This window comes from Mus musculus, chromosome 8 (assembly GCF_000001635.26).
Source record: "Mus musculus strain C57BL/6J chromosome 8, GRCm38.p6 C57BL/6J".
NCBI classification, from domain to species: Eukaryota; Metazoa; Chordata; class Mammalia; order Rodentia; family Muridae; genus Mus; species Mus musculus.
In genome coordinates, this window is record NC_000074.6 from 85,935,900 (window position 1) to 85,961,217 (window position 25,318).

The 25,318-nt window shown below is 41.0% G+C and overlaps 1 protein-coding gene and 1 pseudogene across 11 annotated transcripts in view; one reads left to right on the forward strand and one right to left on the reverse strand.

The window, feature by feature from the left end:
• Positions 1–25,318, forward strand: part of Phkb (phosphorylase kinase beta) — a 223,399-nt gene that overhangs the window by 95,047 nt on the left and 103,034 nt on the right. For all 11 annotated transcript variants that reach the window (XR_001778385.2, XR_878767.3, XR_001778386.2 and 8 more), the window contains 5 exons: positions 4,942–5,037; positions 6,293–6,490; positions 10,153–10,210; positions 11,236–11,313; positions 21,597–21,755. Coding sequence is in view for 8 of the 11 variants with exons in the window: in XM_006530531.4 (XP_006530594.1) it covers positions 4,942–5,037; positions 6,293–6,490; positions 10,153–10,210; positions 11,236–11,313; positions 21,597–21,755 (589 nt within the window). In the remaining 3 variants the exon portion in view is untranslated. The remainder of the gene's footprint in view (positions 1–4,941; positions 5,038–6,292; positions 6,491–10,152; positions 10,211–11,235; positions 11,314–21,596; positions 21,756–25,318) is intronic.
• Positions 20,161–20,896, reverse strand: Gm19171 (predicted gene, 19171; annotated as a pseudogene).

Below are 25,318 nucleotides of genomic sequence, written 5' to 3' on the forward strand. Positions count from 1 at the left end.
CTTCCCTTCCCTCCCCTCCCGATCTTCCCTCCCTCCCTCTCCACCTCTCTCTGGATAAATTGGAGCCCAGAAAAGTTACCTTAGATTTTCATGAGATCATTAAGCACTTTTTGCACTTACAGAATCTAAGAGCTGACAGTGGATTCCATTATTTTTGGAAGAGAATGAGTAAGAGAAAGCTCAGCATTGTGGGCCAAGCACTGGACTCATTTTCTTCAGGAACATTTGAAGATTCCTGAAATGCGACAGAGCAATGTGACATTGTATGTGATTGTGGCTAACAACTGGTTACTAGTGTTCTTAGTCACAGAGGTATGGTGCAGACAGTGGGTTCGGCCAAAACGATAAGAAAAGGAAGCCCAATAAGGAAGTTAACAAATTGGGGTAGGTTGTAAGTCTTCTAGTGTTTCTCAAGAAGACTGCCAGGCATCCTGGACTAAAGCAGCTTGGACCGGCTAGATCTTCCTAAGCTGCAAAGGAGAAAAGGGAGTGGCACTGACTCTCCAGGTCTGCTGTGATGCTGGTAGTGATTGGCTTGGTTTTTGTCATGGCGTTGCTTCCTTTGAAGTACCTGAGGCCATGCCTACTATTTAACAGCGAACCCCTCTTTTCTATGCACACTCCATAGAGCACACTCACTCACAGTCCACTGTGACTGCTGCCTTGCTGCTTGTTGAAGCTTTACTCTTCTGGAATCTGACCTGCCTAAGCAGGCATTTCAATCTTAGGTATAAATGTTCTGCCAGTATGATTTCTTAGCGTGTTTTTGAATCTTACGTGTACATTGGGCTCAGAGGAATTCTGAAAGCAGTCACTCATGACACATAAGCACCTTCCTGACCTAGTATAAAAGGCGCTGTTTAGAGTTTAGTTATCCCCTTAGAGTTTTAATGCTCAGAAAATTCTAAAGTGCGGCCAAGAGCGTAGCTGTTTTTAACATAACTCTGTGCTGAATGTTACTAAATGGATATTGGTCATTTATTAGTTCAGGTAGAAATGGAAACAAAATTGGTCATTTCTTGTAGCCACACAGAAGTAATGGGAATAGGTATGGAAAAAGAAAGGACAGTCACAAATGCCTCTTCAGATGAGGCACAACCTACAACCAACCAACCAGTCAACCAGTTGACATACCAAAGCATACATGAAAAAGTAAAAAAAAAAAAAAGGCCGGGCGTGGTGGCACTCGGGAGTCAGAGGCAGGCAAATTTCTGAGTTCAAGGCCAGTCTAGCCTACAAAGTGAGTTCCAGGACAGCTAGGGCTATACAGAGAAACCCTGTCTCGAAAAAACAAAAAACAAAAACAAAACCCAAAAAGCAAAAAACAAAACACCAAACAAACCCAGAAACTATCAGGTAAGCAATACTCCTTCCTGGTTAGGATCAGTGTTATTTCTTACTCAGAGCTGTCTTTTTAGCAGTTGTGTGGTAAAGGAAGGAGTCCAATGTCATAAATTCACACACGTTAATGGGTGTGCTCTCCTTGCTGAGATGTCTGTGTGGGACTCCACTCTCCGTAAGAATTCCCCGATTTAATGCCCTGCACACATGTCTGATATGCTAGTGCTTTTCTTGCTAGCTTTCTGGAGCACAGGCCCCCTGTTTACCCTCAGCCATCACATGCTATTACGGATCAGTGGGTAATCCTTCCCGTGTTGATCTTGGCTGGTTTTTGCTTGGTTTGTTGTTGTTTCCCATCCATCTTGTCAGAACTACTCTAACTCCTACCAGGACTGCACGGGACTTGTCACACTTGTCTTACTCCCAAGCTGTGCTCACTCAGAACGTGGCTTCCCTAGTGCTTCCTACAGTCTTCTGTCTAGTCACATCTTCTTGGAGAATCACAGCTTTGGTTTCTACTGTACACTTGTGTTATAGTTTCTGTGCCTAGCCCTGTTCTGCCATCACTCCACCCTCACTCAGTGTATCCAAGTCAGCCTCTTTTCAGTTCACCAAACCGACAATCTCGTGCTCAAGAGGAAGCAGCATCCCCTTGGCAGCTCCTGCACCTCCTGCAGCTCCTGCACCTCCTGCAGCTCCTGCACCTCCTGCAGCTCCTGCAGCTCCTGCACCTCCTGCTTGCACTGCCCTGTGTGGACTGCAGCTGAGCACCGGCTGGTTGCTGCTCTGCTTGCTTCTTTCTAGGGTCTTTCTAGATCTCACCTGGGCTTATTTACTTTTTTCATACTTTTCTTCTATCCTTTTAATTGCTTTCTGTTTTTTGCTCCTCTTAGGCTGTTTCTGTCCTAGGAATGAGTCTATCCAATTTTACCCTCATTCTTTTTCTTGATGGCTTGATGACTGATATAGCTACTAATCTGCCATCTTTATGAGAAGCCCTTGTTTCTCTCCAAAGTCAATTAGCCTAGGACCAGCCAGGGAAACTACCTTTCTGAGAACATCTTTCAAAGCTGTGCAAAACATGTGAGAAACTCCTGATGGCATCCACAAGGTCAGAAGACACTGTGAATGTCTACTCACTCTCCAGAGGCATGGAGCTTGCCCCCAAAATAATAGCACTAGTGACGCATGTGCCAACACTGGCCCCAACTCAGCCTCATTTCACTTACAGAGACTGTTGATGCTAGCAATATATAAGGGTCATAGATAATACCTTTGGCCTTTGAGACTGTGTCGGAAATATTTGTTCTGGTCATGAGGCTAAAGGGGAGAGGACAGCCTTCTGTACTTCTAAAACTCACGTCCTCATGGTAATGATCAAGGACTATCATCTTGAACATGTATTAGAATAAGCAATGACAGATACTAAGTTGGGCAGAACAGTTTGAGCTCTTAGCTATAAAGAGGCTCTGGGCAGAGTCAGCACATTATACGGAGTTGTGGGTTTAGAAAGTGGAAGATAAAAATCAATCTGGATACTGGAGAGATGGCTGCTGGGTAAGAGCTCTTTCAGAGGGCCTGGCTTCTGTTCCCAGCACCCACGTGAAAGCTCACAGCCATCTACAACTGCAGTCGTAGGAGACTTGGCATCCTATTCTGGGTTCTATGGGTACCAGGCACATATGTGAGGCACAGACATATATGTAAGTAAAACACTTATAAAATAAGTATCAAACAGCCAAAGTTAATAGGCTTTTTTCAAGTAATTCCTATAACACATCCTTGCCTTTAGTTGTGGAAGGCAAGAGACTGACAAATTCACTGAGGTCAAAGTCTGTAATTGGTGATGACAGACTGCTCATGTTCTGCAAAGTGTTCAGAGCAGAGCAGACGTTTGCTTTCCTTTGAAATCTGTAGGCCTAAAAGTGCACTCAAGCAGTTCAAAAAAGATTTCAAGCAGGTGATAATTCTCTGTGGGCTTTCCTCTATAATGTTAAAGACTTGCTTCTAAATGGGTATTAGCTGTCTGTGTCCTTGTTTGGTTTTGAGGGTTTGTTGTTGTTGTTGTTGTTGTTGTTGTTTCCCCTCCTGGAAGCCTGAGCTATAATGCCTATAGGATGACATATATTTTTATACAGAGATTAGTATTGTATCTCTGTTTTAGGAGGAAGTCACCTTATGAGATTATTTTCTGTTAGGCATGCATCTTAAAGGCTAGCAACTGAAAATTGGGGCCTCTATAAATACTTGAGGACTTTACTGAACTAAAGTTATTTATTTCTGCCTTGAAAATAGTAGTTTTACTATCATATGATGGAGAGAGTTGCCAAATTTGCCTTTTTAGTTACAAATTTATCTATCTATCTATCTATCTATCTATCTATCTATCTATCTATCCATCCATCCATCTATCATCTATCTATCTATCTGGTGCAATTTTAGACCGTTATTGGCCTACAGATACATTGTAGTTCCTGTCCTCTTGTGTATTCACAGACCCCCCCCCCCCCAACCCACTTATTTTTCTGCCATTCTTTCTAACAGTCTGCTTGCTGCTGCTTCCACCAGACTCTAGGCTCTGGCTTTGGTCTTCTCCTTCCCAGCTGATCTGGATTTAGTGCCAATGTCCATCTGAGCCAGGTGTGAGGTTTTCATACATTACTATGTATCTAATATCTGGGTCAGCTGTGTGTTCTAGAGCAGTGTTCAAATTCATTCTTGTTTTTCCTCAAAGTGAAGTATGCTGTACTCTGATGGGCAAGATACTTTAGGGTACGCTCTACAGTCAGTCGAAATGTAGGACCTAGGACTCTCTGTCTCACCCCAGTGTAGCTGCTGAGAGATCTTCGCTCATTCCCTGTTACCAAGTTTTTTTGTGAGGGTTAAAGATTTATTAAAGATGGTGATTTGAATGACGAATCATTCTGTTTTACTAGATAATGTTAATGAAGGCTTATACTAGAAAATTATTCTACCCAATTCTAGATTGATACCTAAATTTGTTTAGTTTTATCATGTAATTAAAATTATTTAGGTGGGTTTACAACTCAGATTTATGAATCAAAATAGTTTCTTCCTTTATCTCATATCATACTAGCTAAACTGTTTGTTTCTTCATTAAAATGGATGTACTTTATTAGACATCTTATAAAATCAAAACATGATTTATAAGAAAAGAGGAACATATAAACATAATATTTAATGATTATTATAAAATTATTTCAAAAAGTTCAGAAAATATTAAAAACATAAAGAAAGAAAAGTAAGGGGGTGAGAAAGATGGCTCAGTGGTCAAGAGCACTGACTGCTCGTCTAGAGAACTCAAGTCTAGTTCTCAGCAACCACGTAGAGGCTCACAACTGTCTGGAAGTCCACAGTTCCAGGGGATCTGATGGCCTCTTCATGGATACCAGGTATGCATGTGGTGTACAAACACAAATCCATTTATCTATAAAACAAATATTTAGCGAAAACTAAGGTCTTTAATAATCTCTTACACATTGCATTCAGTAATGGAAAGTTTTTGGGTTGCCTTGTCTCATAAAAAGAATGCCATATGGTTTACAATTCTCTGAAATGTATTTCTTTTTCTATTTCCAGGGGTGTTCCTGGTCAGTTATATTTGTGGATCTCGATGCTCACAACCGCAACAGGCAGACATTGTGCTCACTGTTACCCAGAGAATCACGCTCTCATGTGAGATGATGTTACAGCACACTGAAACAAATTCTTTTTTTGTTGTTGTTTTGTTTTGTTTTTTTTGTTTTTCTTGTTTTTTTTTTTTGTTTGTTTTGTTTTTTCAAGACAGGGTTTCTCTGTATAGCCCTGGCTGTCCTGGGACTCACTTTGTAGACCAGGCTGGCCTCGAACTCAGAAATCCGCCTACCTATGCCTCCCGAGTGCTGGGATTAAAGGTGCACCATGCTCAGCTTCATTTACAGTTTTTATTTTGCTTTACACACTCTTCAAGAAAGCACACTACAGTGTGGAGTTCCTGCAGGATAAGAAGATGTAAAATAGATCTGCTTCTGTCCTTCAGCCTCCAGGGCTCATGCAGGAAGTAAACAGTGATAGGCGAAGCTGTCCTGTCCTTTAAGCCTTTGGTTAGACAACAGAGAAATAGATATTATTTCTCTTTTGGAGAAATTAGCAAAAGTAGCCTAAACAAAAGGAACAGTATTTTTTAAATGGGGGCTTCGGAAAATATATATCATCTAAGCACAGAAGTGGGGCATACCTGAGTCTCCTCTTTGTCTGATGAACTTCTGTATATTTTCTGTACCTGACTGCACATTTTTCCAGGGATTGTTTATGATTTCATCCTACAAAAACTACCCCAAATAGAATACTTTACTCTTCTACATGATTCGTACCAGATTGTAGTGAATACAAAACCAGTAACAAAGTATTTGTTTTTTAAATGATGTTCTAGCCATCTAGTCTACCACTTAAATCTTCTTTGGCAACATCCTGACATATTTTTTTTTAGTGAACGTGACTTTGTTTTAAGAAACTAGAATAGTGTTTTCCTATGAACAAGCATGTTTCCAATCAATAAACAAATTTCTACAGTAGAAATTCTAATTGCTTCTGCATTATAAATTCCAATGGATGATAATTACTCAGCTATTGGGCCTTTTGTTTTCTCCTTTTCATTATTATGGGCAAATTGCTCTGTTAACTAAGTTGCGGCTGTAAGTATTAATTTTTTTACATTATGTTCAGCTATAATTTTAAGTTCCAGCCTGATATTAACGTTTGAAAATCCTTTCAGTTGTGAGTAAAGTGCTACCGATTTTGTCAAGTTTACAAACCACACCATAGGAATGTCTGTCATAAGATCCTTGTCATCTGATAAGCTTCGTGGCTTTAATTTGTCATGAATTTTTTTGGACTGTTGTTGTTCATATCACTGCAGACATTTATAGTCTCCTTGTTGCAATGACCCCAGAACACAGATGCTGCCCTGCTCCCGTGCATCAGTTACCCTGCGTTTGCCTTGGATGATGAAGCACTGTTCAGCCAGACACTTGATAAAGTGATAAGAAAATTGAAAGGAAAATATGGATTTAAGCGTTTCTTGCGAGATGGGTACAGAACGCCATTGGAAGATCCCAACAGACGCTATTACAAACCAGCAGAGATTAAGGTACCATTCAGCTGGTATCTTGCTGGTAGCACATGCAAGTGGCAGCAAGCGCTGACCCAGGAGGAGACTGACTTCTTAATTTCAGTTCCTGCTCCACCTGTCTGTGGTAACATTATATATTACTAAAAGTAATAGCTCCTATACCATGAGCTTTTTCTCGGGATTGACTGCTATTATATATCAATGCTTAGAACTGGGTTGATAGGTAGTAACTGATCAATAAGTATTAACTCTTCTTACCAAAGTGGCCACATAGATTCATTGGTTAAACAGTATTTTTAGCATTTTTAGTCTTTTGCTTATTTCTCTTACATGACTTTGTTTCTATTTATCATCTGTGTTTATGTTATTCAGTAAATTATTTCATTAAAACTAATATCCAGAGCTGAAGATAGTGGTTTCTGCATTTAATGTCAGCACTTAGTTGCAGAGGCCCACAGAGCTCTGTGAGTTTGAGGTCAACCTGGTCTATAGAGTTCCAGGCCAGCCAGGGATATATAGGGAGACCCTACCACAAAACAAAATACCTTGTGGTCCTTCACCCACTCCTTCCTTCATCTGTTGAAGAACGCTAGAGAAAGCCACAGACTGAACACATGCCATCTAAACTCTGGTGTGCACTGGTTGGTCAGTGCCTGTCACTCTCTCACTTCTCCTCAGTTCTGCTGTGTGATCCTGTAGGAACTTCCCCTACAGACAACCTTGGACACAGGATCTCAGCTCTCTGCCCTGTTCCTCCCAGTTACCTTTCGTTTCTGGTTGGTGTCCACTGCACCTTCCTCTTTCAGTGACACTTAATACTGTGTCTTCTCTCATAGAAGATGCTGCCTCTCTTTCTTGAAGTATTCCATATGGAGAAATCTACAGATATAAATATGCACATGTGCACCTCTGTGTATGTGTGTCCTATGTTTCTACTTTTTTGGGGGGATCCCACTGAGCATTTTCTTCTCTAATAAGACATGAGTCTCTGTTCCTTATCTTTTCTATTCCTCCTTCCCTTTGCTTTCCCCAACTTTTTCCTTTGTCATAAACACATTAGTGCCCATTACTCAAGATACGAACAAAACCCTCACTCACCTTTTGGTCCTGTTCAGCGCCCATCTTTTGTCTGGAGCCTTGACCCTGAACAGCATGTCTATGTTTTTGTGTAGACCCAGTATAGTGCTTGCTTTTTATGTCTGGCTCATAGCTCAGGGAATACAGTCCACCAAGATAGGGAAGGCATGTCTTTTTGAGTGGCTGACATCTCTGGCAGAGTGAACTATGTGTATCTCATGGGCAGTCAAGCTGAAGGCCCAAACTATCTGAGTCATAATTCTTAAAGCCAACCTCTAGTGCCTTGCTCTGTCACCTGCCAGCCCAGCCTTACCTCAGCAAGTTCTCACAAGCTTTCAAAATCGTAGCACTGGCAGGGGACACCTTGTTTGCCTCCTGCAGGCCCTGGGCTGGTTTCAGGCAGTTTCAGTGGCTAGGTTAAAGTGAATGCTTTGCTCACTGAATTTTGCTGAATCTCTTGGTGTCTGTATTAACTGTGCTCTCTGTTTTGATGTATTCTATTTTCTGTGACCACATTTGCCCCTCCTCTCCTCTCCTCTCCTCCCCTCTCCTCTCCTCTCCTCCCCTCTCCTCTCCTCTCCTCCCCTCCCCTCCCCTCCCCTCCCCTCCCCTCCCCTCCCCTCCCCTCCCCTCCCCTCCCCTCTCCTCTCCTCTCCTCTCCTCCTCCCCTCCCTTCCCCTCCCCTCCCCTCCCTTCCCCTCCCCTCCCCTCCCCTCCACTCCCTTCCCTTCCCCCGTCCTCCCCCCTCCCCTCCCCTCTCCTCCCCCTGTCAATCTCCATCTCTTTCTACTTCTGCGATCCATCCTCATTGTACTTTTCTTCCTACCAAGCTTTCACTGCTATTGTAGCTAGTAATATACTCTATTCCTGACTCAGAGTGTGCCTTAAAGTGTCCTCCCTATGTGTGCACCTGCTGCTAGGCACACATCTTTAGTTCAATCTGCCTTCATCTAGCTCGTACTCCTCTGCCTCAGCCCATATCTGAGTTCCTTTAGGCATCTCCTTACCACTCAACCATCTTTTTTTTTTTTTTAAATTACATTTTACTTGTGTGTGTGTTATGCATGTGCATGCACATGACCATTTGTATGAGTGTGCCATGATGAGCATATGGAGATCAGAGGGCTGTCTCGTATGATTTAGTTCTCTTCTTCCACCATGTGGATCCCAGGGATGGAGCTAAGGTCCTCAGACTTAACAGCAAGTGTCAGTCTCTCCCATAGGACCATCTTGCCATCCCCAACTACTTAACCACTTTTATCATTCACAAAATGTGACTGACTTATCCTCTTTACAAATCATACCCCCCCCCCTTTTCTGTATTGGCTTAACCTAGTAGTTGTTAACATGGGACCATTTTGTCACCCAAGTCGACACTGGATAGCATCTGTAGATTTCAGATTATTGCTTGAGTTGGCATCAGGTCAGTGGAGGTTGGGTATGGTACAATATAGCCTGGGTCGCACATGAGTTACTTTGCCCAAATTGAGACTCATGGATCTGGCCTGTCTTTTTTTCTCTTAGGGCTTTGAGTTGATTTCCTCATTTCTTGCGCCATAACTCCTAAGTATTGCCAACCGCCCAGCCTGAGCGTCAGTGTAAGAAAGACTCTGATCATTCTTGGTGTCCACTGGTTCACTGGCCTTCAAGTCTCCTGGCTGTGGAGGTCTTGAGCATCTTCCTGCCCACCTACCAGGCTTCAGCTTTTCCTGCTTCTGCCTGTGCATTCTAGAATTACTGAATTGTGATAGCTTCTTTAACATGCTTTCTCCCCATGAAACTGTCCTTTCTACTCTTTGCTTTGTGCATCATTTTAGCTGCTTTCTCACCATATAACCCTTCCCTGATGCTCATGACAGAATTAAATATTTCTTAATCTCTGTTCCTGATGGGCTGTGTATGGACAGTGTATACTGTGTATATGGACAGTGCAAACTGTGTATATGGACAGTGTGTATATGGACAGTGTGTGTATGGACAGTGTGTGTATGGACAGTGTGTGTGTGGACAGTGTGTGTGTGTGGACAGTGTGTGTGTGTGGACAGTGTGTGTGTGGACAGTGTGTGTATGGACAGTGTATGCTGTGCAGTGGTTATTTATTCATTTGCCAGCTTCTTCACTGGTCTGTGGTCCTCTTGGGGCAAAATATCTAACTTTCTCTCCAGTATTCTGTGTGGCTTGTGGTTCTCAGCTTGTGGCTGATGATCTGACCCCTTTGGGGATCACATTATTAAATATACTGAATACTTACATTACAATTCATAACAGTAGCAAAGTTACGGTTATGAAGTAACAGTGAAATAATTTTATGATTGGAAGTCACCACAACATGTGGGGCTGTGTTAAAGGGTTGCAGCATTAGGGAGTTTAAAGATCACTGCTCTAGTTAGTGCTGGGTGTTAGTGAGTACTTAGTACATATTCCCTTAGTGACTCCTAGTTAATGAGTCGAATGAGCTTTTGAATGAAAGTTCTGAAAAATACATAAAGGACAATTGGTCTCAAGTTGAATTTATTACTGTAAATAAGCCCCTTGCATATAACCTAAAATGTAGTCGCTATAGTTTGTTAATAGAAATCTTAATGTTTTACTTTCTTTTTTAGCTGTTTGATGGCATTGAATGTGAATTTCCCATATTCTTCCTTTACATGATGATCGATGGTAAGTGAACTTCTTCCTAAAACTTAAGGTGCAGAATATGAGTGGCATAAAGAATAGCAGAGGGTTGGGCAGATGGCTTCATGGGTGAAGTGTTTGCTATGCAAGCATGAGAACCTGGCTCTAATTGCCAGCACCTGCCTGGAAAGCACATGGCTGAAATGTCAGTGCTGGGGCAGAGATAGGTGGGTCTTTGAAGCCACTAGACAACCAGATTAACCAGATGAATGAGCTCTAGGCTCAGTTCAGATACCCTGTCTCATAGTGTTGAAGAGGGATTAAGGAAGACACCCACTGTCGATCTCTGGCTTCCACACACTAATATACACATGAATATTCACCTGAGCATTCGCATAAACATGCTCACACAAACACACTAAATAGAAGTAATAAAATAGCTGAAATGAATGATTCCATTCATCTAGCTATAAATTAAACTTCAGTGATGGTAACAACTCTGTATTTTTATGTTGTTCTGCTTTTGAGTGAATGTCAACTTTTAATAGAATTTTTAAAAATATCATGTGTATGTGCATATGGTGTATGTGTATGTGTTTATGATGTATGCACATGAATTCCTGTGAGTACAGGGGCACACATGCCATAGCACACGATTGGAAGTCAGAGGACAACCTTAGATTTCTGTCCTTACCATCCATGTGCTTAAAGAATTTCTTCCACCACCTACAAGTCATTAATGCTGATGCCAGTATCTTGCTCATACTTAAAAGAAAAGCTTATCATAGAAGTCATGAATTCTATGATCATGATATTGACTATCTATGCTTTTTATATTTAAGTATTAGTGAAGTTTCAATTAATTCAACATTTAATTCTAAATGCTAACATGACTTTCAAAATCAATTGCTATATAAATGTCATAAACATTTGCATTTATCTTTAGTTTTATGTTTTCATTTACATAAACTTTGGCACAATAATTTTAAAAGGGCGTAGAAATTTTTTATAAGGGAAAATCTTTGCTTATTAAGCATAGCCAGTGTTGGGTTTTGTATTTTATGTTTTAGGTGTTTTTAGAGGCAATCTTGAACAAGTCAAGGAATATCAGGACCTTTTGACACCTTTGCTTCATCAGACCACAGAAGGTATAGTTCTTTTATCAAGAATTCTTTCCATCAGTGTTTCCTTGTTCATTTGAAATGTGTTCATGGGCCCTTCATAAGATTTATCTGAATTAGACTGAAAAATAAATGAGTCCACATCTGAAATCAGAATAATTTTTATTAATTTAGCTTAACAAGTGTGTTTTATAAAAGCAGTTCATTAGGCATGACAGGGGTGGTCATGAATGTAGGTGGTCATGAATGTAGGTGGTCATGGCTGTGATGGTACTGAGGTAGTTTGCACATGGACAGTATTGGATGAGTTCAGGGTATAGTCCTGTTACTCTGTGTAGTGTACAGTACAGTTTTTAGGGAAGCCATCAAAATTGTATGGCTAGGTGAGTGTTTTAGTTAGAGTTTCTATTGCTGTAATGAAACACCATGACCAAAAAGCAAGTTGGGGATGAAAAGGTTTATTTGACTTACACTTCCATATTACTATTCATCATCCAAAGAAATCAGGACAGGAACTCAAGCAGGGCAGAAACCTGAAGGGAGGAGCTTATGCTGAGGCCACGGAGAGAAGGCTCACTTCCCTAGCTTGCTCAGCTGGCTTTCTTATAGAATATAGGACCTCCAGCCCAGGGACAGAACAATGGACTGGACCCTTCCCCATCACTAATGAAAAAGCTCCTTATAGCTCCGTCTATGGAGGCATTTTCTCATTTGAAGTCCCTTCTTGCGGGTGCCTCTAGTTTGTCTTATCTAGTTGACATAAGATGAGCCAACATAGTGAATGAAGCTGCAGACCTTCAGAGGGCAGCATGAAAAGACTTTTCTTGGCTGAAGGCAGGAACATTGGGCATTCTAGACTCCTCTTTGGAGATGCATCTGGGGCTTTTAGCATTATATTTTGATGTTTGCTCTTGTACTGAGATGTCATTCTTGGAAGAGGGATTTAATGTTTTAGAAATAGTCAAAATGCCAAATCTTAGGAGTAAGAATATTTTGGCTTAAAGCACCAGCAGGGCCTATAAAAACGCATAATTGTGGAATACCCAAAGAAATTCAAGGGCAGTATTCTAGATATCTTTGGGGTTTGGAAATATTAACAGAATTAGAGTCTCATGGGAATAGCTTTGGAAATTGTATGTAAGTTAAATTTTAATGTGCTAGTCAAAACATATACATAGACTCAGCAGAACTTAGGAAATTAGTCTGAACAGGTTAGAGGGTGCGCCAGAGAACCGGACAGCTTCTGGGACGGGCAGAAGCACAGAGCTGCTGAGGCAGCAGCCTGGGCGGGCCGCAGACAACCAGCCACCATCTGGACCAGAGGACAGGTGTCCGCCTGGCTTGGGAGGCGGCCTCAGCCTCAGCAGCAGCGGTCGCCATCTGGGTTCCGGGACTCCGCGGGACCTAGGAAATTAGTCTGAACAGGTTAGAGGGTGCGCCAGAGAACCGGACAGCTTCTGGGACGGGCGGAAGCACAGAGCCGCTGAGGCAGCAGCCTGGGCGGGCCGCAGACAACCGGCCACCATCTGGACCAGAGGACAGGTGTCCGCCTGGCTTGGGAGGCGGCCTCAGCCTCAGCAGCAGCGGTCGCCATCTTGGTTCCGGGACTCAGCAGAACTTAGGAAATTAGTCTGAACAGGTTAGAGGGTGCGCCAGAGAACCGGACAGCTTCTGGGACGGGCAGAAGCACAGAGCCGCTGAGGCAGCACTCTTGGCGGGCCGCAGACAGCCGGCCACCATCCGGACCAGAGGACAGGTGTCCGCCTGGCTCGGGAGACGGCCTCAGCCTCAGGAGCAGCGGTCACCATCTTGGTTCCAGGACTCCCTGGAACTTAGGATTTTAGTCTGCACAGGTGAGAGTCTGCACCACAGAAGCTGACAGCTTCTGGGAACTGCCAAAGCAACACAGCTTCTGAGAGAGGCCCTGTTTTGGGCCTTCTTCTTCGACCAGGAGGAGGTCCAAAAACAAGATATCTGCGCACCTTCCCTGTAAGAGAGCTTGCCAGCAGAGAGTGCTCTGAGCACTGAAACTCAGAGGAGAGAATCTGTCTCCCAGGTCTGCTGAGAGACGGTAACAGAATCACCAGAAGAACAATCTCTAAGCAGAGTCAACTATAACTACTAACTCCAGAGATTACCAGATGGCGAAAGGTAAACGTAGGAATCCTACTAACAGGAACCAAGACCACTCACCATCATCAGAACCCAGCACTCCCACTTCGCCCAGTCCAGGGCACCCCAACACACCCGAAAACCTAGACCTAGATTTAAAAGCATATCTCATGATGATGGTAGAGGACATCAAGAAGGACTTTAATAACTCACTTAAAGAAATACAGGAGAACACTGCTAAAGAGTTACAAGTCCTTAAAGAAAAACAGGAAAACACAATCAAACAGGTAGAAGTCCTTACAGAAAAAGAGGAAAAAACATACAAACAGGTGATGGAAATGAACAAAACCATACTAGACCTAAAAAGGGAAGTAGAAACAATAAAGAAAACTCAAAGTGAGGCAACACTGGAGATAGAAACCCTAGGAAAGAAATCTGGAACCATAGATTTGAGCATCAGCAACAGAATACAAGAGATGGAAGAGAGAATCTCAGGTGCAGAAGATTCCATAGAGAACATCGGCACAACAATCAAAGAAAATGGAAAGTGCAAAAAGATCCTAACTCAAAATATCCAGGAAATCCAGGACACAATGAGAAGACCAAACCTACGGATAATAGGAGTGGATGAGAATGAAGATTTTCAACTCAAAGGACCAGCAAACATCTTCAACAAAATTATTGAAGAAAACTTCCCAAATATAAAGAAAGAGATACCTATGAACATACAAGAAGCCTACAGAACTCCAAATAGACTGGACCAGAAAAGAAATTCCTCCCGACACATAATAATCAGAACAACAAATGCACTAAATAAAGATAGAATACTAAAAGCGGTAAGGGAAAAAGGTCAAGTAACATACAAAGGCAAGCCTATCAGAATTACACCAGATTTTTCACCAGAGACTATGAAAGCCAGAAGAGCCTGGACAGATGTTATACAGACACTAAGAGAACACAAATTCCAGCCCAGGCTACTATACCCAGCCAAACTCTCAATTACCATAGATGGAGAAACCAAAGTATTCCATGACAAAACCAAATTCACACATTATCTCTCCACGAATCCAGCCCTTCAAAGGTTAATAACAGAAAAAAACCAATACAAGAACGGGAACAATGCCCTAGAAAAAACAAGAAGGTAATCCCTCAACAAACCTAAAAGAAGATAGCCACAAGAACAGAATGCCAACTTTAACAACAAAAATAACAGGAAGCAACAATTACTTTTCCTTAATATCTCTTAACATCAATGGTCTCAACTCCCCAATAAAAAGACATAGACTAACAAACTGGCTACACAAACAAGACCCAACATTTTGCTGTTTACAGGAGACACATCTCAGAGAAAAAGATAGACACTACCTCAGAATAAAAGGCTGGAAAACATTTTTCCAAGCAAATGGTATGAAGAAACAAGCTGGAGTAGCCATCCTAATATCTGATAAGATTGACTTCCAACCCAAAGTCATCAAAAAAGACAAGGAGGGGCACTTTGTTCTCATCAAAGGTAAAATCCTCCAAGAGGAACTCTCAATTCTGAATATCTATGCGCCAAATACAAGGGCAGCCACATTCATTAAAGAAACTTTAGTAAAGCTCAAAGCACACATTGCACCTCACACAATAATAGTGGGAGATTCAACACACCACTTTCACCAATGGACAGATCATGGAAACAGAAACTAAACAGGGACACACTGAAACTAACAGAAGTGATGAAACAAATGGATCTGACAGATATCTACAGAACATTTTATCCTAAAACAAAAGGATATACCTTCTTCTCAGCACCTCATGGTACCTTCTCCAAAATTGACCACATAATAGGTCACAAAACAGGCCTCAACAGATTCAAAAATATTGAAATTGTCCCATGTATCCTATCAGATCACCATGCACTAAGGCTGATCTTCAATAACAAAAAAAAAAAAAAAACAGAAAGCCAACACTCACGTGGAAACTGAACAACACTCTTCTCAATGATACCTTGGTCAAGGAAGGAATAAAGAAAGAAATTAAAGACTTTTTAGAGTTTAATGAAAATGAAGCCACAACGTACCCAAACCTTTGGGACACAATGAAAGCATTTCTAAGAGGGAAACTCATAGCTCTGAGTGCCTCCATGAAGAAACGGGAGAGAGCACATACGAGCAGCTTGACAACACATCTAAATGCTCTAGAAAAAAAGGAAGCAAATTCACCCAAGAGGAGTAGACGGCAGGAAATAATCAAACTCAGGGGTGAAATCAACCAAGTGGAAACAAGAAGAACTATTCAAAGAATTAACCAAACGAGGAGTTGGTTCTTTGAGAAAATCAACAAGATAGATAAACCCTTAGCTAGACTCACTAGAGGGCACAGAGACAAAATCCTAATTAACAAAATCAGAACTGAAAAGGGAGACATAACAACAGATCCTGAAGAAATCCAAAACACCATCAGATCCTTCTACAAAAGGCTACACTCAACAAAACTGGAAAACCTGGACGAAATGGACAAATTTCTGGACAGATACCAGGTACCAAAGTTGAATCAGGATCAAGTTGACCTTCTAAACAGTCCCATATCCCCTAAAGAAATAGAAGCAGTTATAAATAGTCTCCCAGCCAAAAAAAGCCCAGGACCAGACGGGTTTAGTGCAGAGTTCTATCAGACCTTCAAAGAAGATCTAATTCCAGTTCTGCACAAACTTTTTCACAAGATAGAAGTAGAAAGTACTCTACCCAACTCATTTTATGAAGCCACTATTACTCTGATACCTAAACCACAGAAAGATCCAACAAAGATAGAGAACTTCAGACCAATTTCTCTTATGAATATCGATGCAAAAATCCTCAATAAAGTTCTCGCTAACCGAATCCAAGAACACATTAAAGCAATCATCCATCCTGACCAAGTAGGTTTTATTCCAGGAATGCAGGGATGGTTTAATATACGAAGATCCATCAATGTAATCCACTATATAAACAAACTCAAAGACAAAAACCACATGATCATCTCGTTGGATGCAGAAAAAGCATTTGACAAGATCCAACACCCATTCATGATAAAAGTTCTGGAAAGATCAGGAATTCAAGGCCCATACCTAAACATGATAAAAGCAATCTACAGCAAACCAGTAGCCAACATCAAAGTAAATGGAGAGAAGCTGGAAGCAATCCCACTAAAATCAGGGACTAGACAAGGCTGCCCACTTTCTCCCTACCTTTTCAACATAGTACTTGAAGTATTAGCCAGAGCAATTCGACAACAAAAGGAGATCAAGGGGATACAAATTGGAAAGGAGGAAGTCAAAATATCACTTTTTGCAGATGATATGATAGTATATATAAGTGACCCTAAAAATTCCACCAGAGAACTCCTAAACCTGATAAACAGCTTCGGTGAAGTAGCTGGATATAAAATTAACTCAAACAAGTCAATGGCCTTTCTCTACACAAAGAATAAACAGGCTGAGAAAGAAATTAGGGAAACAACACCCTTCTCAATAGTCACAAATAATATAAAATATCTCGGCGTGACTCTAACTAAGGAAGTGAAAGATCTGTATGATAAAAACTTCAAGTCTCTGAAGAAAGAAATTAAAGAAGATCTCAGAAGATGGAAAGATCTCCCATGCTCATGGATTGGCAGGATCAATATTGTATAAATGGCTATCTTGCCAAAAGCAATCTACAGATTCAATGCAATCCCCATCAAAATTCCAACTCAATTCTTCAACGAATTAGAAGGAGCAATTTTCAAATTCATCTGGAATAACAAAAAACCTAGGATAGCAAAAACTCTTCTCAAGAATAAAAGAACCTCTGGTGGAATCACCATGCCTGACCTAAAGCTTTACTACAGAGCAATTGTGGTAAAAACTGCATGGTACTGGTATAGAGACAGACAAGTAGACCAATGGAATAGAATTGAAGACCCAGAAATGAACCCACACACCTATGGTCACTTGATCTTCGACAAGGGAGCTAAAACCATGCAGTGGAAGAAAGACAGCATTTTCAACAAATGGTGCTGGCACAACTGGTTGTTATCATGTAGAAGAATGCGAATCGATCCATACTTATCTACTTGTACTAAGGTCAAATCTAAATGGATCAAAGAACTTCACATAAAACCAGAGACACTGAAACTTATAGAGGAGAAAGTGGGGAAAAGCCTTGAAGATATGGGCACAGGGGAAAAATTCCTGAACAGAACAGCAATGGCTTGTGCTGTAAGATCGAGAATTGACAAATGGGACCTAATGAAACTCCAAAGTTTCTGCAAGGCAAAAGACACCGTCAATAAGACAAAGAGACCACCAACAGATTGGGAAAGGATCTTTACCTATCCTAAATCAGATAGGGGACTAATATCCAACATATATAAAGAACTCAAGAAGGTGGACTTCAGAAAATCAAATAACCCCATTAAAAAATGGGGCTCAGAACTGAACAAAGAATTCTCACCTGAGGAATACCGAATGGCAGAGAAGCACCTGAAAAAATGTTCAACATCCTTAATCATCAGGGAAATGCAAATCAAAACAACCCTGAGATTCCACCTCACACCAGTCAGAATGTCTAAGATCAAAAATTCAGGTGAAAGCAGATGCTGGCGAGGATGTGGAGAAAGAGGAACACTCCTCCATTGTTGGTGGGATTGCAGGCTTGTACAACCTCTCTGGAAATCCGTCTGGCGGTTCCTCAGAAAATTGGACATAGTACTACCGGAGGATCCAGCAATACCTCTCCTGGGCATATATCCAGAAGATGCCCCAACTGGTAAGAAGGACACATCCTCCACTATGTTCATAGCAGCCTTATTTATAATAGCCAGAAGCTGGAAAGAACCCAGATGCCCCTCAACAGAGGAATGGATACAGAAAATGTGGTACATCTACACAATGGAGTAATACTCAGCTATTAAAAAGAATGAATTTATGAAATTCCTAGCCAAATGGATGGACCTGGAGGGCATCATCCTGAGTGAGGTAACACATTCACAAAGGAACTCACACAATATGTACTCACTGATAAGTGGATATTAGCCCAAAACCTAGGATACCCAAGATATAAGATACAATTTCCTAAACACATGAAACTCAAGAAAAATGAAGACTGAAGTGTGGACACTATGCCCCTCCTTAGAAGTGGGAACAAAACACCCTTGGAAGGAGTTACAGAGACAAAGTTTGGAGCTGAGATGAAAGGATGGACCATGTAGAGACTGCCTTATCCAGGGAACCACCCCATAATCAGCATCCAAACGCTGACACCATTGCATACACTAGCAAGATTTTATCGAAAGGACCCAGATGTAGCTGTCTCTTGTGAGACTATGCCGGGGCCTAGCAAACACAGAAGTGGATGCCCACAGTCAGCTAATGGATGGATCACAGGGCTCCCAATGGAGGAGCTAGAGAAAGTACCCAAGGAGCTAAAGGGATCTGCAACCCTATAGGTGGATCAACATTATGAACTAACCAGTACCCCGGAGCTCTTGACTCTAGCTGCATATGTATCAAAAGATGGCCTAGTCGGCCATCACTGGAAAGAGAGGCCCATTGGACTTGCAAACTTTATATGCCCCAGAACAGGGGAACGCCAGGGCCAAAAAGGGGGAGTGGGCGGGTAGGGGAGTGGGGGTGGGTGGGTATGGGGGACTTTTGGTATAGCATTGGAAATGTAAATGAGCTAAATACCTAATAAAAAATGGAAAGAAAAAAAAAAAAAACAAAGCATATACATAGTCTGATGGGCATGATGCATGAACTGTCATTCACAGTACTGGGCCCCATTCCTGTTGCACATGAACTTTGTGACTCTGTGTTCCTGTGCATGTGTGTGCCTGCACACGCAGGATTCCAGGAATACTTTAATTAAATACTTCATATTTTGTTTTACCCTTTCAGTGCTTGTAATGTTAAAAGTTATAATATCTTCATGGATGAAGATTTTTAAATTAAAAATTAATACTAAATTTTCAAAGGAGTTGTGTTTTCAATATGTACTTGTCTCCTTAAGTAATTATACAATAATGAAATATTTGAAATTTCTGGAATCAGGCCTTTTAGTATTCAGGAAGGGATCATGGACACATGAAAGTGGTTACCTATCATACTCTATGGCTTCATGTTCAGAGTTCTGTTCACAGTATTCCTCATAGACCATAACCCCTTTCTCTGATTGTAGACACCTATATCACTATCGATTCATGCATGAAGAAGGCAGCCTAGTTTCAAAGCTCTTGTTTAATTTTATTACAAAAATAAGTTTACTGCGGATTGCTGTTACAAAATAACTGTCTGCCGCACCTTGCATGGCATCTCTTAAATAAAGATTTAATTTCTGAAAGGTGTAGTTTTCAAAGTTTTTTTTTTCTTTTTTCTCAGTATCACTTAGATTTTATTCTGTCTCATCAGTGTTCATTTGGCATGTAGTCCCCATTAAACATCATTCAACAACAGTCTCTCTTGCATAAAGCTAAACATTACACCTTAGGCATTATTTCTCACAACTTCATCATGAGAGAAATTGAACTCCCTTTTAAATAGTTTACTATTTTGAACATGTTAACAGTTTCCATACTTTTCTTCCTCTACAATAATCCAAGCTTAGTTCTATTTTTTTTAAAGAACTCTCTAGAAAAGGATGGCCTGAGTCAAAGGCAGTGCATGAAGGTCTCACAGTTCCAAGATACTTTCCAATAAAGGACTGTAGGAATCCCCAGCTCTTGAATTGGAAAGCTTTAGTCTTCTGGCATCTTCCACAGCCCTCAGGTTTCTTAGTCTCTTGTCTTGATTTGCTTTTAGGTCTCTGGGGTTCTGATTGGTTTATAAACTTAACACAGTGTTGAGGTTTGGCTATGTCTTGGTGGAAAGGTAAAGCCAGACAGGACTTTACAGGGCTGCCACAATGTCCTTACTCCATGAACACAACCTTGGGGGCTCGCAGCTCAACTCCTGGCACATTAGCGATAGGTTTTCATGGTTTCATCTAGCCACCATTTATACTTGCACACTTGAGTGTAGATGCCTGGGGCGTTGGGCTGGCCACACAGGTAGGTTCCCTAGGACACCCGACCTTGAAGGGTATCATTGCACACCCTGGACCCCCTGAGTCATCATTGCACACGTGCTGGTCTTAGATTCAGGAACGCCAGCACACAGAATGGTTTCCCCCAGCAGGTCCTTGTATACCTTGTTGCACTTCTTAGAGGAGATGAACTTCATATCCAAGCACATAAGATCCGAGGGAAAGGTCACATCTGGGCTGGCTGTGGTGCCTCATCCAGACAGTGCATGATATCCCTGGGGGTTCACAGAGTATAGGAAGTGAGACTTTCTGCACTTTGGATGACATCTTGCCTGGCTTATCCATCTTCACAAGCGTGATGTCCTTGATGTGGGTCTTTGTGGAGTAGCCAGGGTGTCAGAATGACCTTGTAGCCTTCATCTTCTGGGCACTCTGATTCCCTATTTTATCACTTCCCAGATGCACTTGGTACTTACTGGGAGAAGGGACTGTCACTCAGAAAAGGTGGGAGGGAGGGAGGGAGGGAGGGAGGGAGGGAGGGAGGGAGGGAGGGAGGGAGGGAGGGCGGCAAAATGTTGTAAGAAAAGATTGTTTTGTCTTTTGTTCAGCGATACTGAACAGTAGAATATGGGCTTAATATATAAATAGGTATTTATTTGTACCAACAGAAGGCTCAGAATTATAATTCTTCATTAAAGATTAAATAATATCATTTACAGTGCTTCTATAGGCTAATCCTATTTAAAATAACTTCTCTTATGGCTTTGAATATCTATATATCTATATACTATATATACATATATATTCACACGTGCGCGCGCACACACACACACACACACATACATAGAGAGGGGGGGGGAGGGAGAGAGAGAGAGAGAGAGAGAGAGAGAGAGATCACTAAAGTTGTTTGCTGTTAGAGGAGATACGCATACATAGCTACCTAAAGCCTAATATACTATTGGATTCATTCTAAAGTCAAGAAAGTCTTCTTCATATGTTTTATATATTTTAACAATATCTGAGAGGATCAGAGTGTCACACTTCTCCATAGTTCACTAGATCTGATCCTCAACAAGCCACCCCTGTCCTTGCTGCCCTGTCCTCAAGGATTCTTCAAGGAGAAATTTGGAAAGAGCACTGCTTTGTTTTAATTTTGTTTTGTTTTTAATTCTATAGGATATCCTGTTGTGCCAAAGTACTATTATGTGCCAGCTGACTTTGTAGAATGTGAAAAAAGAAACCCTGGTAGTCAGAAGCGGTTTCCAAGTAACTGTGGCCGTGATGGGAAGTTGTTTCTTTGGGGACAAGCTCTTTATATCATTGCAAAACTCCTAGGTAAGTGGAGAAGTTTTGGAACTTATTTTCTTTCTCTGTCATCAAGTTGTTAGGAATAAATATACCTTGGGGTTATGTTTTTCCTTTGGGTGGAATTGGATTTGGGTGGAACTTCGCACAGTTAGTTCTTTGGGGAGTGTCTACATTGGAAAGGTCTCAACGGTGTCCAACAGTTCCAGAAAGCCAAGCACAGCATGACTGTGTCTGTACTCCACTTGGAGCTTCTAGCAGAAGGCTATGAAAACTATGGTTGATTTTGTGTGCTATGAGTGTGTTTCTGACTTACTCTAACAGGCATGTTTGACCATTGCTTCAGTAAACCACATGGTCATCTTTGAAAGTCCTCTTTTTCTCCAGTAAATATATGTTGGTAATTTTCTTTCTCACCTACTAGCTTAATAAAACTCTTTATTTACAATTATTTGAATAATAATTATTTACCTATTTCTACAACTGAATCAGAATATGCATGAACAAATTTAACAAAGACAATCAGCTTTCTCTGCTTCTTCCTATCCCATACTTCTATAAAATGTCTAGTATTAATAACATTTTTATCAAAAAGTTTGTCATTTTAGAGTCAGAATCCCTATGTGACAGATAATGAACCAAGCTGACTAAAAGACCAATCTTCTCACTGTATGCAATACTATTGTCTTTGTAATTTTGAATATTTATATTTAAATGTGTGTTTGTGCTGGAAGAGGGATCATCTTTGGCTACTTTTCATCATCCTTGAGGGATGAAGGTTTCAGAGGCCAAATTCTCAGAGTTCAGTTTGAGGTTTTTGTACACGTTACACAAGAGCAAACAAAAACCAGGGAAACAACTCAAACCAATGCTCTTTTCAGTTCTCTTCTTTTCTATGTGTTTTCCAAGTCTCCTGTACCATGTGACCAAGTGAGGTTGGAGTTGTTGCATTTGGAAAGACTGGTAACCCCTCAAAAATGCCCTGGCGAAAGCTGATAAACCAGGAACCAGAATTGGCTACATTCCCCATGGTCATGTAAAACTGATCTTTAAAGAGGAGGAAGTTAAGAATGCTCTCCCTCAGCAGAAAAATCATGACAATTCTCACTCCAAATCAAAGTGCTGGATGTGTGCAGGTTGTTAACATAGGCAGCATTTTCTTGTGCACAGGAATGTAAAAATCATGCTTCCATTTCTATTTAGTGGCCAAAACAATCAAGAAATGCTCTGAACCACCTTAAAAGAAGACTCTCTTCCTACCAAAGTTCTGAAACACGTTAGAGAGCACACAGGGGGCACATTTCATGAAGCCATATGCAGATTTTCTTCTGGGAGGAGAAAAAGCTGTGTTGTACCCCACCATGATGGCCTAGCCATATCATCCTAATGTGTGCGCAGGGTGAGAATTTACAAGCTGGGTTATTTAACTGTTGCCCTAATTCTTTATAACCCATCAAATGTCCATGGATGGTCATAAGATTCTAGATACCATATTTACTAATAAAGTTGTATTTATTCATTAAAGGAACCTCAGCTTCATACCTTCACAATGATATTTTATAAGCAGTTAACTGGAGTTAGTATTTTTACATGAGATTTATAGCAAAGTGAATCTTTAGAAATACTCTGACTTTCACTAGTTCAGGTCAGTTTTTATCCTACTGAATCTACTGAGGATGCTATGCTATGTGTATCCCTAAATGAATTTTATGCAACAGAGCTATTGCCTTTTATTGTAGTGATCAAGAAAGATAATATGTATGCTGTTTTCTGAATTCACAAAATGATTTTTTGAAAATGATTATTTTTTTTACAATATATTCTTTTTCTTAGAAAATGAACTTCTAGAAAGTCAGAATTTCTATTTAATAAATTATAAATGTGTATTTTAAATCACATGATATATTTTAAGATCTACTTGACTTGTCATCTGTAGTGATTTCAGCTCTTGTTTAAATTGGAAACTTTAACACCCATCAGGTAAGACTGTGCTATAGAGTACAGAGTTCTTTTTAAGGTAGCTAATGAAGTAGTGGGTTTCTGTAAGGCTTTTTTATACTTCCTTGGTTTTAGTTAAGCCTTCTCCTGATATTTTTATTTATTCTTTGACAGTTTCATACAATATGTAATTTATTCTGATCGTATTTACTTCCATTACTTTCTATTCTTCCCTCCCACAGTATCTAGAGCCCTTCTTCTTCCCAGCTAGTCCAGCTTCTGTCATGATTTCATTCTCTATGACCCACTGGGTTTAATCATGGTTGTTGGTGTGGGCCCGGGCTCATTTCCTGATGCATAGGCAACTTTACAGTGGTTATATCACTAAAGAAAAATACCTGTCCCTCCCCTGCAGTTCTTAATTGCCAATAACCCCTAGTCACCCCCCTCCCTCCCACCCACCTAGAAGTGTTGATAGGTCTGATCTTGCACTCAGTCTTGAGCAGGTCTTGTGTGTGTATCCACAGCTTATGTGCATTCCTGAGTGCAATGGCCCAAATGACATGTGAAATACTCCTCGCCATCCTCCCACTCTTTCTGTCCCGCTTTGTACATATACCCTGAGCACTGAGGCGGCAGGCAGGTGAGAGAGTGATAGAGATGTCTCTTTTATGACTGAGTCACTTCTTTTGACTGGTTATAGGTCACTGTTTAACCACTGTCCACTATAGAAAGCAGCTTTGCTGACTAAGGTTGGAAGCAACACTAATCTATGGGTGTACATATAAACACTATGAAGAGGGCATTGGCAGCATGTCCATTTACCAAGATAAGCTTAGTAGTAGGTTCTCTCGAGTCATGGTCTCTTCAAATAATAAAACCAACAAAACACCAGCTCTCATAATGATTATATTGTGTCAAGTACAAGTAGAGTTTGTTGCTTTTTAGATGGAATTTCTCTGTGTAGCCCTGGCTAGCCTAGAATTCACTATTATAGACTAGGCTAATGTTGAACTCAAAGATCCTGCTTGCCTCTGCTTCTAGTACTGAGTTAAAGGTGTGTGCCACTATGTCCAGCTCCAAAATCAGTTTTTAATTAATGTCTAGTCTTATAGGATCATATCCAGTCACCATCACACATAAGAGAAGATCTTCAGGACTCAGTCCTATGGTTGCAGTATTTGTCATTGGATACAAGTACATATTTTTACATTTTCATGTCTAACCCCCTATAAAAGCTGAATCCAAAGATTACCGAAAGTGTGACTCAGTCTTGACCAATCTTTCGTTACTCTTATCATGGCTGTTTCATCAGCAAACTGCAAATTCCCATCCTCCAAACATCCTTGCCAAGCTGTCTATATTATTTGTCTATTATGAGGAACTGTCCCCACCTAATAGCTTTTCTTCTTTTGTCTTTAAGAAATAAATTTTACTGTGTGCTCCTTTCAAATGTTGGCTATGTGGTATCTTTTCTTTAACTGTAAACACCTTGTGTGTGTGGGGGGGGTGTGCCTCTTGACCTCAACCTCTGCTCTTACACTGCTCACAGTTTCATGTCTGCCATTCCTCCAGCACACAGGATTCCTGAAGGAAGCCCCCAGTCATGGGCTTTTGACCAGGTTTATAACACTAAGCATGAATTCCATCCTGTA